Here is a 15958-nt window from a genome sequence, read left to right on the forward strand (position 1 = left end):
CCACAACCCTACTAAGATTTGCAGCAGACTTCAACAAATTTTTCACACCTCTAAATTTAATATCTAAATGAGAACAGCACCAGTATGCCCTTGCAATATAAAAGAAAACTGTTTTAGTAAAGACTTATTATGCTAATAACACTAGAGCCTACCTATTGTCCCACACATTTTCAAAAAGGACGCTGTATATGTATATTCAAATTGCCATAGATGAACAATGGGTCACAAACAAAACTTAAAATCTTGAACTGTGTCAGCCAAATTGATAGTGCATTTATTATTTCTACCCTTTCTTATGCATTTTGGCATAGTCAGTTCTGCTGCCAAAGCATTTCTAAAAGGTGAATATAAAGGATATGAAGCACTGTAATCACTGAATGAAATATGAGTGATGCATTAACTCTCACTCAATTCTACAGATCTAAAGAAAAAACAACAAAATTAAATGCATGACTTAGAAGTAGCCTTAAACACTAAACTGATCCTAAATTCACCAAGGAAAGTAGACTTCACAAATAACTGCTAGGAGCATTAGCAATCTCCCTCCCAGACAAAAGGTCAGCTCTGGATGTCTTGTTAATATGTATCTGAGTTTTACAAAGTCCTAATGAGAATGTTGCTCTCTGACAAAGGTGCCTAGGCCTACAGAAAAAGAGGTGGTCAAGGAAAACGACAACCACAGCATGTTCAGAGTTAGATGACAGCTTTGCAGTCTCCAGGGCCTTACCCTTATTGTCCCTCTCCTGTTGCTAAATAGAGAAAGAAAGCTTGACACTTTCTTTCTAGGGCTAATGGGCTAATGGGCAAGAGTTGAGAGTAGAAGACAACACTGAGATTAAATAGAGCAGACTAACTGTAGTCTCCCACAGAATTTACTTGCCTCTTTTTTTGCACTACAGTGGCCAAGGAAACAGAGGAGAAAATAACCTGACAACTGGGCTCCTATTCAGGCCTCCACACCTCCTCAATTATAGGTACCTAGCAGATATATCTAAATTAATACAGCAATCCAGAAGACAATTCAGATCTCTGTCCATTGACTGAGGAAAATACTGGCATTAACCCAGGAAACTAATAAACTTCAGCTAAATATCCCAAGTTAAGAGAAATGTAACTGGAAGACCCAGTGCACTACTAGTTAAGCCACTTTAAACCTTGTCAGTGTGAAATTTAGTAGACACTTATTATGCTTCATGCACCCTCTTATGGGTTCTCATCTCCTTCAGGAAGCAAAGAGAAAGACAGATTCACAAAAATACATTAAAAAAAAAAAAAAAAAAAAAAAAAAAAAAAAGGGGAAATAGTAACTTTTATTCAACAGTTGATAAGATCACAGTTATTATAACACCACCAAGGACAAAGTATAGAGAAATTAGAAGAACCAGTCTACTTCCTTAATATGCTAATATTCTCAGGAATTAAATTTGGCTACAATCCCTCTTGTTCTTCCCCCCTCCCTAAAAATGATGGATTATACATTATTTCTCTACGTACTTGGGCATGTTGCTCACCCTTCTCTTTCTGTTCATGTCTTTTCTCACTTTCTGGTCCCACCAGAATTTCTAAAACAGTTATTCAACTTCAGAAAACAAATCAAAAAGCACAGTCTCTGAATCTCTGAATAAGCATGGAAGCAAACCAAAACAGACTGTTCTGTGAGATATTCAGAGGGTTCAACTTGCTCAAAGTTCTTTGCAAGACTACTACTACTACCAACAGCAGCTTCTTCTGATGGTCTAAAGCCTTTTCTGCAATGTAAATACACTTTTTGATACCTCAGTTAAACAGAGTTGACACATGACTATATCATGCTAATGGCAATTCATTTGACAATGACCAAATGTTGTAACTTCTTGAGCACATTTTCCTGATATTAATCACTTTCTCTAGAAACCTCATCGGCAATCATATTTCAGATCTGTAATTACTGCACATCTGTTTAGTTATGGAAAGATTTAAGTCTGAATGACCACAGAGGCTCCTTCAAAGGCAGCATCCATCAAAAGAGGACACAATTTTTCACATTTACAACTGGGAAAGAAAAAAAACCATAAAAATTAGAAATAATTTCTATACTACTCTTGTGATACAGGCTTACCTAGAAAATTCTTCTGAGTGCTAAAATTCTTCAAGCTTGGAAGCTTTTAGAGAATGAGAAACTATACTGCACTGCTGCTTTGTAAAGGTTCATTTGTAGTCATGCTCTGTACAAGGAATAAGGGACTTAATATTTATCCTCCTAGGAACAGAAGGTCTAATTCTCATTCCCTTTATCTTGGATTAGCTGTCAAGACAGTAAGTGGGCTGTTCAAACATCCAGTGTTTTCAGTGGTTTCAAATCAAGATGAAACATAGGCCAAGCCATTAAGATGTGCCGCATGATTCCATGTCTCAGCTGTTCAGCTTCTCTCCCAGTCCTGGGTGGGTAAAAGGGAAGGTTAGGAAACCAGAGTCCATTTAAGATGGTAGTTTAGACATCCAAAACCAAGAGACAATGAAAGTATTTTACTTCTGGTACGATATGGACCAGACACTGCAACTTATATCACTTTTGCATTGTACCTTGAAGGACTTCAATATCCAAAGGACACACCTCAATCCTATATCAAAACATGAGCTGTGTTGTTTTGTTGAACCATGTATTTTCACAGGCTAAATAACTTACTCATATGTCTTTGAAGAAATCTGAAGTTTATTAGTAATGTGCAGAATTAGCATATTCCCAGGTTAATTTTAAGTCATTGTGATAGCACGTTACGAATTCATGTTCTTTCTTAGGACACTTATGTTGCCAAATAGGTCAGTCTAGATGCATTCTAAGTCTTTCCAATTCTTGCACTTCAAAATGTTTGGGGCCTCTTCAAAGACTTCAAATACAGCCCCGTTTCTCTTTTCCCTCTCAAAAGAAACACATTTCAAGTGTGCTGTTCTGTTACTCTCCAGTTTAACCTGACAATCAATCACTCATAGCTAATTACGCCTCAGGAACACCAAGCTAATACTGTGGACAACTATGGCCTACTAGAAGCTAGGGCCTAAAGCTAAGGGTTTGTTGCAGGCAACATCAAGAAGCTTGAAAGACAAGTGCATGTTCAGACAAGGGAAAACTTAGTTACCTGCTTAATGACTTACACTGCCAGAAACAGAACTCCCAATGAGCCAGACCTTGGGCTCTGAACATAAGCAGCAAGGGTTTGAAGGAGCTGGGGTTTTTCAAAAGAAAATCCAACACAATGATACTCATACTCTAAAGTACCAAATTATTTCAGTGCTAAAGCAGCTGACATTCAACCAACATTGATTCTTGTAGCCACAAGAATAGACCTTATCCAGAACATCCAAGATAACTTTAAGCTTTATTTCAGTAAAAAGAGAGGGAGACCCTCTCTAAAGAAAGAATTTTATGGAGGTCTGAGCCAAATTAATTCAAAGTAACTGAGGGAAAATTGATATCAATAGCTTCTACATCAGGCTGTGCTAGTCATAAAAGCTTCCAACAATGGAAGATGATAATAAAACACCCCTAAAAATTATAGGTTGTCCCCATTATTTCTGAGGTCAGTGGAATTTTCCCCAATGAAAAACCTATGACAATGTTTTGCTTCTGTTCCAATGTGATTCACTGTCAATGAAACCAAAGACCAGCTGATATACATCACCATTGTCTCCTCAGAGTATTAGACAAAGAATTGTTAACTTGTAAGAAAAAAAGATGTTAATAGCCACAACATTTGTTCCCCTTCTATGTGCTACATTTTTGGCTAACATTTAACCAATTAACATTAAAAAAAAATCCTACTATGCTGTTTTCTAAGTGCAAATGCTTTCTAAATTACTATTTTAGTAACACATTTATATGATGCTGAAATTTAACAAAACAGTCTACTGTACAAAAGAGGAGAGACAATGAGTAGAGCAGGAAAGTTAGCTATTTTCTGACTTACATGAATTTACAATTAAATTTTAATACTTGATAACATGGATGAGCACGAAACAGCATGTAAACCACTGAGGTGAGGAAACCAGCACTATCCAACATCCATATTCTCAAACTACTGCTGTCCACTCAGGCACTGAACACAGTGAAGGATCCACACTCCATCAGCCAAGTAGCTAAAAAATACTAGCATAGTCTCAACATATTACAGATGAGTTAAACTGTTCACTGGCTGAGTTACTCATAATTGCAATCATGGTAATAAAGTAATAAAAACTTTAAAAATTCTGCAAATACAACAAGACTCACGCAAATTAAAAAGACAAAATTCACTTTTAAAAAGTAATCACCATTTGAAATTACCACTGGATAAAGGTGGGCCACTTGTACCACTGTGGGCTTCTTGGGACTTCTTTTTCTTTTCTTTTCCATTTTTAAAAATTTTTAATGTCCTTATTATTATTAAAAAAAAAAGGTTTGTCTGCCCTAAGGCAGCCCTGGAGTAAGAGAAAAAGGAAGACTATAACACAGTGGTTTGATCAAAAGGCCATCACAGTCAGTGAGAAGACCCTGACACTGGCAACCCTAGAAAACATCCATATTTTACAAGACCTTACACTTCACCCTAGTAATGGATTCATGCTAAGCTCTAGCTATGAAAATAATACTTTTGCCCTGTAGTAAGTCCCAGGGAAACAATATTTTTAAATGCTTTTCACTGTGTAGCTTGAGGCAGTGAAAATCCAAGAGTTCCTTTTACAGGATTAAAAACCTGCTCTTTTTTGTCACAGGTCTTATTATGCTAACCTCATGCATTCACCTCTGCACCTCAAGTTCATTCCCAGGACCATTGCTCTTCTTCAATCATTAACAAAATGAGCCATGAATCATTTTCTTTTTCTATTGTCTTATGCTTCTCTTTCTGCTTCAGGTGCTCCAAAGCACTCTCCTGACAATATTTTTCCAAAGCTCCCTCCTTCAACATTCCTCTGGGAAACATCACGGTAACCAGATATACAGCATGATGCTATCAAAGGCTTCTATGCAGCAAATCTTGTGACAAAAGAACTTCCCTAATGGGATTTGCATCCTGGCTTCATAGAAAAAGCACTGTAATAACCTCCCATTTTCTCCTTGTGCTGTAATAATCTGTTATGCTTCTCACTAGTACTTCAAAGTAATTCTCTATTGTTCTGTTACTCTGAACTTCAGCTCAATGGGGTTTAGTTTTTCAAAGCATCACAGAGGACAATCTTAATTACTCTTTTTTTCTTTTCATTTTTCAAACAAAATCTCAAATTCATAAAATAAACAAAAAATTCTTTTAGATCTCAAAATTTCCTGCAGCTGGATTTGCAGAGAACTAAAATCAACAAGAAAACATATTCAGCCTACTATGTCTCAAAATTTATCTACTGACCTCATTCTGCCACAGCATCTACTATGGTGTGGAAACTTGAACCATGCAAAAGGCCTAGAAGATCAGATCTGTCCTCAGCTTTGCCAATACCTATCTAAAAATTCACAAAAATCACCAAGACCTACCTTTTAAATTGTCCACACACTTAGGTTACATCTCTCAAAAGCCCAAATTCTGAACCAGAAAGGCACTAACAATATATATCTCACAAACAGAATAACTTTACCATACTTCTGGATTTTTAAGCTTTGTTTTTTAAAGATAAATTTAAGCTTCCAGTTCATTGCTGAAAATCTGGTTGATATCAATGTTATACAAAGTCATAGGCAAAGCGTAGTCTTCAAGACTGTAGTCTACCTCTCTTCCCAAAATCCCTTCTAGTGCAAACTACTGCATGTCCTAAGATCTAGATCCTACTTTGCATCTTGAATCCTGTGTCCAGTTTTGTCTTATTTCAAAAAAGACATTCAGGTGCTGGAACATGTCCAGAGAAGGGCTACAAGGCTTGTGATGCATCTGGAACAAAAGTCCTATGAGGAGCAACTGAGGGAGCTGGGGTTGTTTAGCATGGAGGAAGGGAGGGTCAGGGGAGAGACCTCATCATTCTCTACAACTGCCTGAAAGCAGGTTGTAGCCTGGTAAAGATCAGCCTCTTCTCCCAGGTAACAAGTCACAAGATAATGTAACCTCAAACTGCTCCAAGGAAGGGCCAGGCTGGACATCAGAAGGAATTTCTTCACAGAAAGGGTTTTTAAATACTGGAACGGGCTGCTCAGGGAAGTGGTAATGCCACAGTCCCTGGAGATGTTCAAGGAACAACTGGATGTGGCATGTAGTGCCATGTGCCAGGCGGTGATCAATCAAAGGTTGGACCTGATGAACTTGGATGTCTTTTCCAAATGATTCTGCAGTTAATTTCCAAGCTTAAAGCTTGGTGCTAGCCAGCCCTAGAGAGGGCCAGATTTTCTTGTTCCTAAAGTATAACATAAATTTCCGACCCCGAAGAACTTGAAATAACTTCTCTCAGACTCCTGTAGTTGAAGGACCTAACTTGTATGCAATCCAACAACAGGCACATCACCATAACAAAATGTTGTTTAAATCTAAATTAAGTGGCACAGAACACCAAATTTAAGTTATTAAATACAAACTAGAAATTATATTCCAGTTTTGATTCAAATGTGGAAAAATGAACATATTGACATTTTAGGAGTCTAATAGAACAGAGTCCCTCTGTTCTCAGTGGAGAACAGAGTGGTTTAGCTGAGGCCAGCAGTAAGAGTTACTGCTAGTCTGGATGTGGCTGGAAAGTGCAATAAAGCACACAAGTTCATGTGACATCCCAATCACCATTTTTATGAACATTTTCCTATTTATTAATAGCAGCTGCTCTGAATTCCCTCAAGTTTTATGCCAACTGCCAGTTCTGGGTCCAGGACAAATTTCAGATATATTACAAGTAAGTTTAGCTAGAAATGAAAATAAAGGGTGAGAAAAAAGCTCACCATATGCCAACAAGGCAAGCTCGTTGATGACAAGTAAAAGGGCAAGTGAATGGCTGCACATACTAATAATTCTGGAAGTGTAGATGAGTTGAATCCCTAAAGACTAAAGGAAAAGGTATGAATCATATAGAAGAAAAAAATCGCACCAGGGAAAGTCAGGTTATTTCCCCTTCTCTTATTAAACTACAATATCCTTTCTTCAGCTCTGAGACATTAAAACTGTTCCAACTGATCTGTTATCTTCCTCTCTGTACATCTGAACTGATACCTGAACTTTGTATTGCCATTTATACCTTATTTCCCTCTATACATAGCACTTGGACCTCAACTGAAGACATTCAAAATATCAAAAACATATGGAACGTAAAATGTATGAGAGCATACGTGGTGTTCAAAGACAGATGACTTGGAAATTGGTCATACAAATCAAATTTTTTCTGATTTGATTATTTAGTAAGGGGAGATACTTTGTAATGCACACTCACCTCTAGGTGCTAACCAACCATTCATTATCAATATTTTCACCAAAGAATAGGCTGGCCTTGACAGGAAAGTTGTCTGACGTTCGAGATAAGATTTATCTTATCTTAATGAAACAGCTGCTTTCGTTGTTGCAATATGGGTATTGATAGAGATGGAAAATTGCAAAAACCTCAGTTTATGGATAAGCCATCACAATATAAATAGTCTAAGAAAATACTGTTTACATGAAGACAATTTAACAGAGTTTGGATTTGACTTATTACACTGCTGCCGTAGAAGAATGTTTTCTTTTATTTCAGTATATAGCCCCCCCACACACAATATAGAGCTGAAGTCTCCAGGGTGAGCAACATTCCTCTTTCTGGAGCTCCTTCATTTTCATGATCTACAAGGTGTCATAAAATGTCCATCTACTACGCATATTAAGTGGCTGGTGATGTTGTCTGTAGAGCTAGACCCCAAGTTCTTTCACTGGAAAGAACGGTCCATGGAAGAGACTATTTAGGGATGTGCACCTAAAGGACAGACATTTTTGCAGCCTGATTTCATAGATGTCTCCTTTCTATCGACTTGTCCAACATTAAACACATCTCCCATAAGTCAGGATTCAGTCAGCCCATTCCAAAGGAATGTTGTAGCTTAATCTAATACATTAGCCAATAAGGACATTTGGTAGTATGAACGGCCAATATTTAAAGTTATTCAACATGTTTTGTTTAAAAGCTTTCATGGAAAGTGTTTATTTGTGGAAAGAAATCACAATCCTTTTGAGGAAGGCACAGTGGCCAATGCATCACAACAACTGTGAGAACTAAAAAATAACCCACGGACACATTTTCCTACTGCAGAATGTTGTCATTTCACTCTGACTTTTAAAATAACAATCTTATTAATCTTATTTTCCAAAGCGTAACTCCTTGTTCTTTACAGCTGTCATTGTCAACATTTAAGAGTGGAAAGTACTCTGCAATGTACAGCCATTCAACATTCTATCGCAAAGCAGGGACAGAAGAAAATTCTGGATCATTTGAGTATCTTGTAGGGGTAATGTTTTCAGAAACAAGAAACAATTTTTAGATTCTGAACTTAAGACAATTTTCACTGAGGTGATTTCTCAGCACAGCAATAATTCTGTCTCTTCCCCAGGGAGTCATAAAAAAATCGGAGCACTTGCAATCACTAGACATAGCTGAATCTTTTGGCATAAGTACGCCATCTCATTTCTGATTGAAGAGATTTTAAAAGCAGAATCAAAATCTCAGGAACTTTCACTTACTTCCCAGAAAGCTCATTCTGTTTTCAGCCACTAAAACCTGGGCTTCTGTACTTTTCAAACTTAACATAAAGACAGCTTCAGACTTTCAACTCACTGTAAATTCTATGGAAGATATATTAACATTTGAAATCACTTGAGAAGTAGTCCCAGAGACTAATTCAAACTGGATTTTTTTGCCACCTTTTTTTTTTTTTTTTTTTTTTAAAATTAAACAGGATTCAAACCAGGAGCTAGAAACTTTGCATAAGCAGGAATCTAAGATGCATGACAGTGATGTTAAGGTAAGGCCTATTTGATGTAGTCTTCCTTATAGAAAACTCACAGACAGAAAAATGTGCAGCTCTGAGAAAAGCAGGGCCCTAAGTCTTCGACATATTTTCCACATTACCTCCTAATCCCCTTTACTGACATTATTCTAATTTCTCTAGCCATTTGGTTTTTCCACTTCTCACTATATGCAACCCCATAAATCCTTCTGGGAACATCCAGTGTTTTCTGCCATGTTAGTCTTCATCCTGCTTTTGCAAACTATCCCTTCTCCACCATTTCATCCATCCTGCTTTTAGAACAGCACTAATACCACATGGCTGTACCAAACAAGTAAACATATTCTACAAGATTTTACACAATTCTACATAATTTACATGATCCTAATGAACATGATTCATTACAGTAATGATATATAATAGACTAAAATCTTTCTTAACTTGTACTGCTTCACTATTGTCACTTTTCCAGCTTGTTTAGCAAGAATGGTAAAAGATGTCTCTTGGAAGTCATGAAATCTGAATTCAGTGTCCTTCACAAAGCACAAGGAAGGAAGTTCATGCAAACTTGTACTGACTGAAATAGTTCTTTTGAAAGTATGTCAGTAAAAATAGATTTCATAAATGTGCGTAATAAGACAAAGGTTAATTAGCTGCAACCACTTTTTCTTGAGGTCAAGAGGAGTTACACCTGGGATGATTTTAGCCTAGAATAGCCACTTATTGATGTGATTTTTCTTTTTTTTAAACTTAGGACATCTCACATCGCACCACTTTTTACTTGACACTCAACTGACAGGGCTAATGAAAGACATGATTTTGATAGGACACAAACAACTTGAAAATAACACATCTCAGCATTCTGTACTGAGTATAACAACCCAAGATTCCCGTAACTCAGAGAACTCGGACAATATTTTATATTATTTTTCCTTTGCATTTTTCTCTCCCTTTCCTTCTGCGTTTGTGTAGCTGGCAATATTCTGTGGATTAATAGCCCCATTATTTCCTTCTCATCTCTCTTTTATGATATCTCAAGCATATACAGGTGGTCATCAAGTACCGTTCCTAAGGATGATTCCTTCAGAACTTCTTTCAGTTCACATACCAAACCCCCCAGGCTCTCCTTGTCCTGCAACAGTCTCTGCGCTAATGCTCCTCCAGAAGCACAATCCAGAAAGCTGCTGACACTTAAAGCAGTCCACTAGTACTGTAAGCCAGGCATTACCAAAACCTTGTCCTGGATCACTAAAGTTTGCTGAAGCTGAGATGCTTTGAAGAAAAACATTTAATGCTTACCATGTAACTACCTTCGTATGTCCTTTTACTTAGACAGAAAATAGCCACCTATTCCTTAAAGTAATCTACCAGCAAAAGTCTTAGTATCTTAATTAGGACTTCTGCACCTCCCACAAACACTTTGTAAAACTATTTACAGCACCAGTGATAACTTTAATACAGTTATGCTCAGAGAACAGGAACCCATTGAGGTAGCTTCGAATAAGACAGTCTTTGGCATACTTGATTTTATTCAGCTTCTTATTTCAACCCTTTACAGAAGCACTACAGTTGAAAGGCTAATTAGTGTTACAGTAAGAAGCACACTATACCCCAAGGTTTGATCAAATGAAGAAGATTTAAAATTCCAAAGGACAGACACAAGAAAAGTCTGATCAACAAAATACAGCACAAAAGAAAGACATGCAAGATACAAGACACTAAATACCGCCATTCAGAAATTGTTCATGTATGGTTTACTGTCTTTTTTTAACCCCAATCCTGAAAACAGGAAAGGTGGGACAAAGAAGTAAGATCAAATGCTTCACTTTGTTTCCGTCGCTACTTAATACAAAGCCGGTATTTCGTTGTATCTTTTTAAATGAAAAAATATGTAGAATCACATCTATAAGATAACTGGACAGCCCTTCCACTGAGCACTTGTTACTTTTTTGCTGATTATACAAATAAAAGTGAGTCTGTTTGGGGTACAGCACTTGTTCAGATGTTTTGAATCATCTTGTACAACTCTCTTTCTTTTTTTATCACTCCTCTGGCTATATGGGTACCTAATTTGGGCTTACTGGAACTAAGTGCTATGAATATATCCTGCTCACTTTATCCCTTATTTCAATTCCTTTTAACTGCACAGCTACCCTCTGCCAGTCTTTATGCCTATGGTGCAAACAAATAGCTCTATCTGCTCTAGTCAGCTAGGAGGAATCTCTCTGCAAGGTTCTCATCCTGGGAATAAGCTAGAGACAGCTCCTGTGGCTTTTCAGAAAGCTTCTGAAGGACTACGATCCTGCACGGAGGAATTAATAGCTCCAAGCTTGTAAAGATTTACATATCTCCACAAAAATGTCAGTAAATCTGAAGCTATCATACCAGAGATGATGATTAGCACTGTGCATATTTAACAAAGGGGTAGTGAAATCTGATTTGCATAGTTCTGACAAGCACGCAAATTCTCCACCACCTTCACAACTTAATATCTACACAGTTCATTTTATTTTGATTAAATTTAATACATTTCACTGATGACCTTTAAAGAAATGCTCACTTCCAGACTCTTAAATGCACCATTGATCTGCTACACTTTGTCAGCAAAACAATGATTGTTCCTAAGAAGCCTCTGAAAAGCTTGAGTCTCACACAGATCAGTGCACAAAGTTCTCACTGACATATGCAATGCAGGGATGCAGAATTTGCATAATCAGCTCATTTGCAGCATTCAGCAACAAGGGACATACTCTGCTAATTCACACACTCACTAGAAGGTTGCTCCAGTAAAGATGAAATCGCCACACTGCAATTCAACAGACATGAAGTACATAAGCTGAGCAACAGCTACGAAAATAAGCAAATGAAGATGTATGTAAGTTATTATTACCTCTGCTCCACAGACAGTGAAAATGACCTTTGTTGAAAGGCTGGTTCAGAATCAGAAGGCAAAACTTCAGGTTCCCTGTAAGATAAATGTTGGTTCTCATTAGCAAGAGCATTAGGGGTTTTTTGTCCTTTTCTCTTATTTTATTTTTGGCAGCTTAATTTTAGTCCAACCACATCAGGGTAACCCCACTAATTTCCTTGCTTCTCAGGTTTTACCACTGTCAGACTGAGAAACTGTCAGAACTTCATAATGTACCTTTTATGTGGTAGGGTTTTGCTAAATGTTTAATTTATAAGTGACTTTTACTTACTGAAGGCCATCTTTAACAGGACCCCACATCTATACAGATCTCTCATTTAATATCCCACTTGCAACTGCTGCCTGGATGCAGCAATTGCTGATATGAGCTTCACCCTAGTCTCTGTTAATGGGGAAGGCTGGAGGAGACTCTATATAAAGAAGTCTCTAACCTACATCCAATATTCCACCCTCCTGGAGGATTGCAGAACTCTTGCTGCCATCAATGGCTTATTGTGCCTGTGTTTTCATATCATGTAGAAGCTCTAATTGTGGTAGACACTTTACAAATAAAGAATGAAAGGCCATGACCCAGGAGCTTAAAATCAAAAGCTAGTAAAAGTGTACTTTAGCCTGTGTTATCTAGGTGATACTGCAGACTAAACATCTTAGTAAATTTACTAGCTCAACTTGATTGAGCTCATAAAGCCTCCTGCCCCTGCAAAACATGCATGGTGAAGGTTGATAATAAACATGCAGTTAGAAAAGCCGTAAAATAAAAAAAAAAAAAAAAAAAAAGATTTATGATATGACACACTTTGAATTCAAAGAGTAAATACGCAAATCTTTGACGGCTGCCTGTGGTGGGATTTGCATTATTTCACTTCCTAATTATCTTGCCAATCATATAGAAATACAAGTTTCCCCCGGAGCTTGATATCCTTAGGCAATCAAGTTAATGAATATTATTTGGTCATGTGAAGCCACTGTAATTGAAAAAAGAAAACTTCCATCACCAGAAAGTCTTTTGAGAAGATCCAGTATAGCAGGAGACAGAAGGCTACAGTAGAAGCCTGTGGATTAAGCCATACCATGTTATCAAGGAAAATCTGTTCAAAGTGCTGAAGTTGAAAGAACATCTAGGGATGAGAGTTGGGAGGGGCAGTCTTTAAAATAATTAATTAAATGTGTAATTAGAAGAACAAAGTGAAGGTTAGCACACGGTGATACCACTATTCGGCATCTTCTGCACCTTTCCCTTTGAGTGATTCAGGTTTTCCCTCCCCACTGACCCATTTGATGCCTCAGTTTCCTAAAACAGAAGCAACAGTATCATTCTCCTTCTTAAGTATCAAGAGAAACATAAATGAAGACCTAGATGATTTTTACTCCAGTAAAAAGTCATGATTATCATAGCTATCTTCTACCTGGTGCTTTCAAATACCTTCCCTCAAGTCTTCTGCTTCCATCTTTGCTGACATCCTCACTTTCATTTAATTCATGTATATATAGGGAAATACATTTTCATTGGGAATAAATGGAGAGGTAGAAAGACCAAGTAAACAAAAGAAAGTGAGAAAAAAGCTTTTTCTTTGTGTAGTCTGAACAGTTTTGCCTTGTCCTTGAACTTTAAGAGAAAGGTAGAAAACAATACATTCAAACTAAGTGCCAATTTCCAGCTGCCTCACGAAATGGGACCTCAGCAGCAGATCTCCTAATGATTGTTAAGTGAGAAAGGCTGCCAATTCCTTGTATTAAACATAACCATCTAGTGATGCTCTCCATTGAAAAGAGACAGCAAACATCACAGGTTCTGTAACTGGTAGGATAATACAAGCAGACATGGGTGCTGTAAGCCTATTCTCGCTGGCGAATCACAAAAGGCATTTCTGTGCCTGTTTTAAACCCTTGAGCCATTTCAGCACATGAAACTGGCCATTGATTCCAGCTTTTTTTTTGCACATGAGGAGTACTCTTGTTATATATATTAGGGTACATTTTTGAAGACAAGGCCTGGCTGTAGGTGTTCACACTGAGATTTCAGAGGCTGATTTTCAGAGATGACACTTCTAAGAGCTTCCAATAAGGCCCATAAGAGCTGCTGGGTCTTACATGTTCAGCTGTTGCAAAGAAGCCAAGAAGTAGATGCCCACCACATATACAGTTAGGAGAGCGGGGGGGTATGTGCTTAGAGTTCTTTGTTGTTTCGATTTTTTCAATCAATGGGTTAAAAAAGTAGAGAAATGGAAATTATGGTTTCACTGCTTTTAGAAAAGTGAACACTCCAGTCATTTCAAACCAATCATTTCATACAATTAAGGCATGATAAAATGCTATGATTAATGCTGCCAAAATGAGCCTAAATGTCAACATTTTAATGGTGCCTGCTGAGTTTATATAAAGTTACACACAAGGCTCAGTCCTCAGTAGATGTAAAACAGTAATAAAATTGGGCTGCAGTAATTTACAACCATTGCCCTAAAAACTATTAATAAATTGGGACATCTGATGGCAAAGACCATGTCAACAGACAGATTATGCAAAATCCATCACTGAGAAAAATTGATGAGCGCGCACTGTGCCACTGCTCTGAGAACTCTACTGGCTATTCATTTGAAAACAAATCTACTTCAAGGCCATTTATCTTTTAAAGCCCTTAACAAATTAGGAAGCATCTATCTGCTGGACTGTCTGCCCATCTATTTTTCACAAAGATAATTAGCACCCTGACCCGCCTATTACAGACACTGTGCTCTGTTTGGACTAATGGGAAAGAGGTTTCTGTAGGCAAAATATCAGCAGCAGTATCTCCAGATATGGATATCTCCACTGAAGAAACTTTTGTGAGGCCTTTGCTAAGGCAGAACAAGTTTCTCTTTTGCAGTTTCTTCCATTTTTAGTATAATTTTCTCTTTCATTATGTACTTTTGCAGCTCTTGCAGCCTGAGCAAATTCAATCATCTGCAGCAAAAGCAGAAAAGAATAAATTGCTCCCTACAAAACCTCTAGCTTATTCTTGATATTTACATCAACACAGAGAACAAATGGAGTCAAGTCCCACAGTCAAAGTCCTCCTGTAGAAGAATTAGCCACACAGTAAGGCCTGAGATGTACAGGCCTATAGGAAAGGAGGATGACTACAGGAAGTTTTAACTTGCATTTAAGAAACCAAATTCTTCCCCCATCCTGTTTTTCTATTTGATGCTTATAAACATTGCAGTCTTACAGGCATAACTTACAGAGTAAGTATGAACATGTGCACAACTATGTTATGAATGGGCAGTTATGAAAAAATATAGTTAAAAAATTTTCTAGTGCAAAAATTGGAATTGGAAAATTCCTAATCTTTGAATAAACGTGGATCACTTTTATTCCTTTTGGAAACCTTTCCTAAGTTACAAATCAATCCATCAATCAATCAACAAGGCCTGCAAGTTTCTACACTGGCACCATCACCTCATCCTTCCTGAAGTTTTTTTCCTTTTTCTTCTTTCCAAAATTATTTAGCTGAACTTCTTTGATGAAACTTCTCATAGTGGCTTTAAAAAGGACTTTTATCAAAAGTGTTGTGAATATCCCTGATAGCCTATGCACTGTCTATGCAATGACTTTTTACCACACTGTAACTCACTCAGAACAATTCCAATATATTTTAGAGCACAGATTTGCTATACTAAAAGCCTTCTTAGCTTCTCCCTGTCACATTATATTCATCTACCTATTTTATAAACATTTATAATAACATTATGCATTTTTTATTGATTTCTCTTTGCCACGTGCCAGTCTTCAGGCTGTGTGTCTCTCACAAAGCATATGTAAAAGGCATATATATTTTTAAAGACAACCTTTTCTCTGGTAGACAATAAAATAATATATGCCACTTTGCTCCCTTTCAGTGTTAGAATCCTATCACTAGGAGTTTTTCTGCATACTGTGAAGATGTTGGTATTGAATTTTATGAGGCGGGGAAAAACCTTTCAATGCTTCAAACAAGAGGGCCTTTGGGAAAGATCCCTGCTATTTCCAGACTTTCTGACATGATGCAAGTGGTAATACACAATGTGGGGACACGCTGTGCTAAGATGCAGGCATGTCTCAAGGTGCTGACAAAGTATGATTTTAAATTCAGAGTTTTAGCTACAGAAAGTGGCTTCCACTAAACA

The 15958-nt window shown here is 37.3% G+C and overlaps 1 protein-coding gene across 1 annotated transcript in view; it reads right to left on the bottom strand.

The window, feature by feature from the left end:
- Positions 1–15958, bottom strand: part of TPK1 (thiamin pyrophosphokinase 1) — a 309075-nt gene that overhangs the window by 231188 nt on the left and 61929 nt on the right. Inside the window, exon 2 of the mRNA XM_040081488.1 lies at positions 11778–11852. Within this exon, the coding sequence (XP_039937422.1) occupies positions 11778–11852 (75 nt within the window). The remainder of the gene's footprint in view (positions 1–11777; positions 11853–15958) is intronic.

The sequence above is a fragment of the Hirundo rustica genome, chromosome 1 (assembly GCF_015227805.2).
Source record: "Hirundo rustica isolate bHirRus1 chromosome 1, bHirRus1.pri.v3, whole genome shotgun sequence".
Classification (NCBI taxonomy): domain Eukaryota; kingdom Metazoa; phylum Chordata; class Aves; order Passeriformes; family Hirundinidae; genus Hirundo; species Hirundo rustica.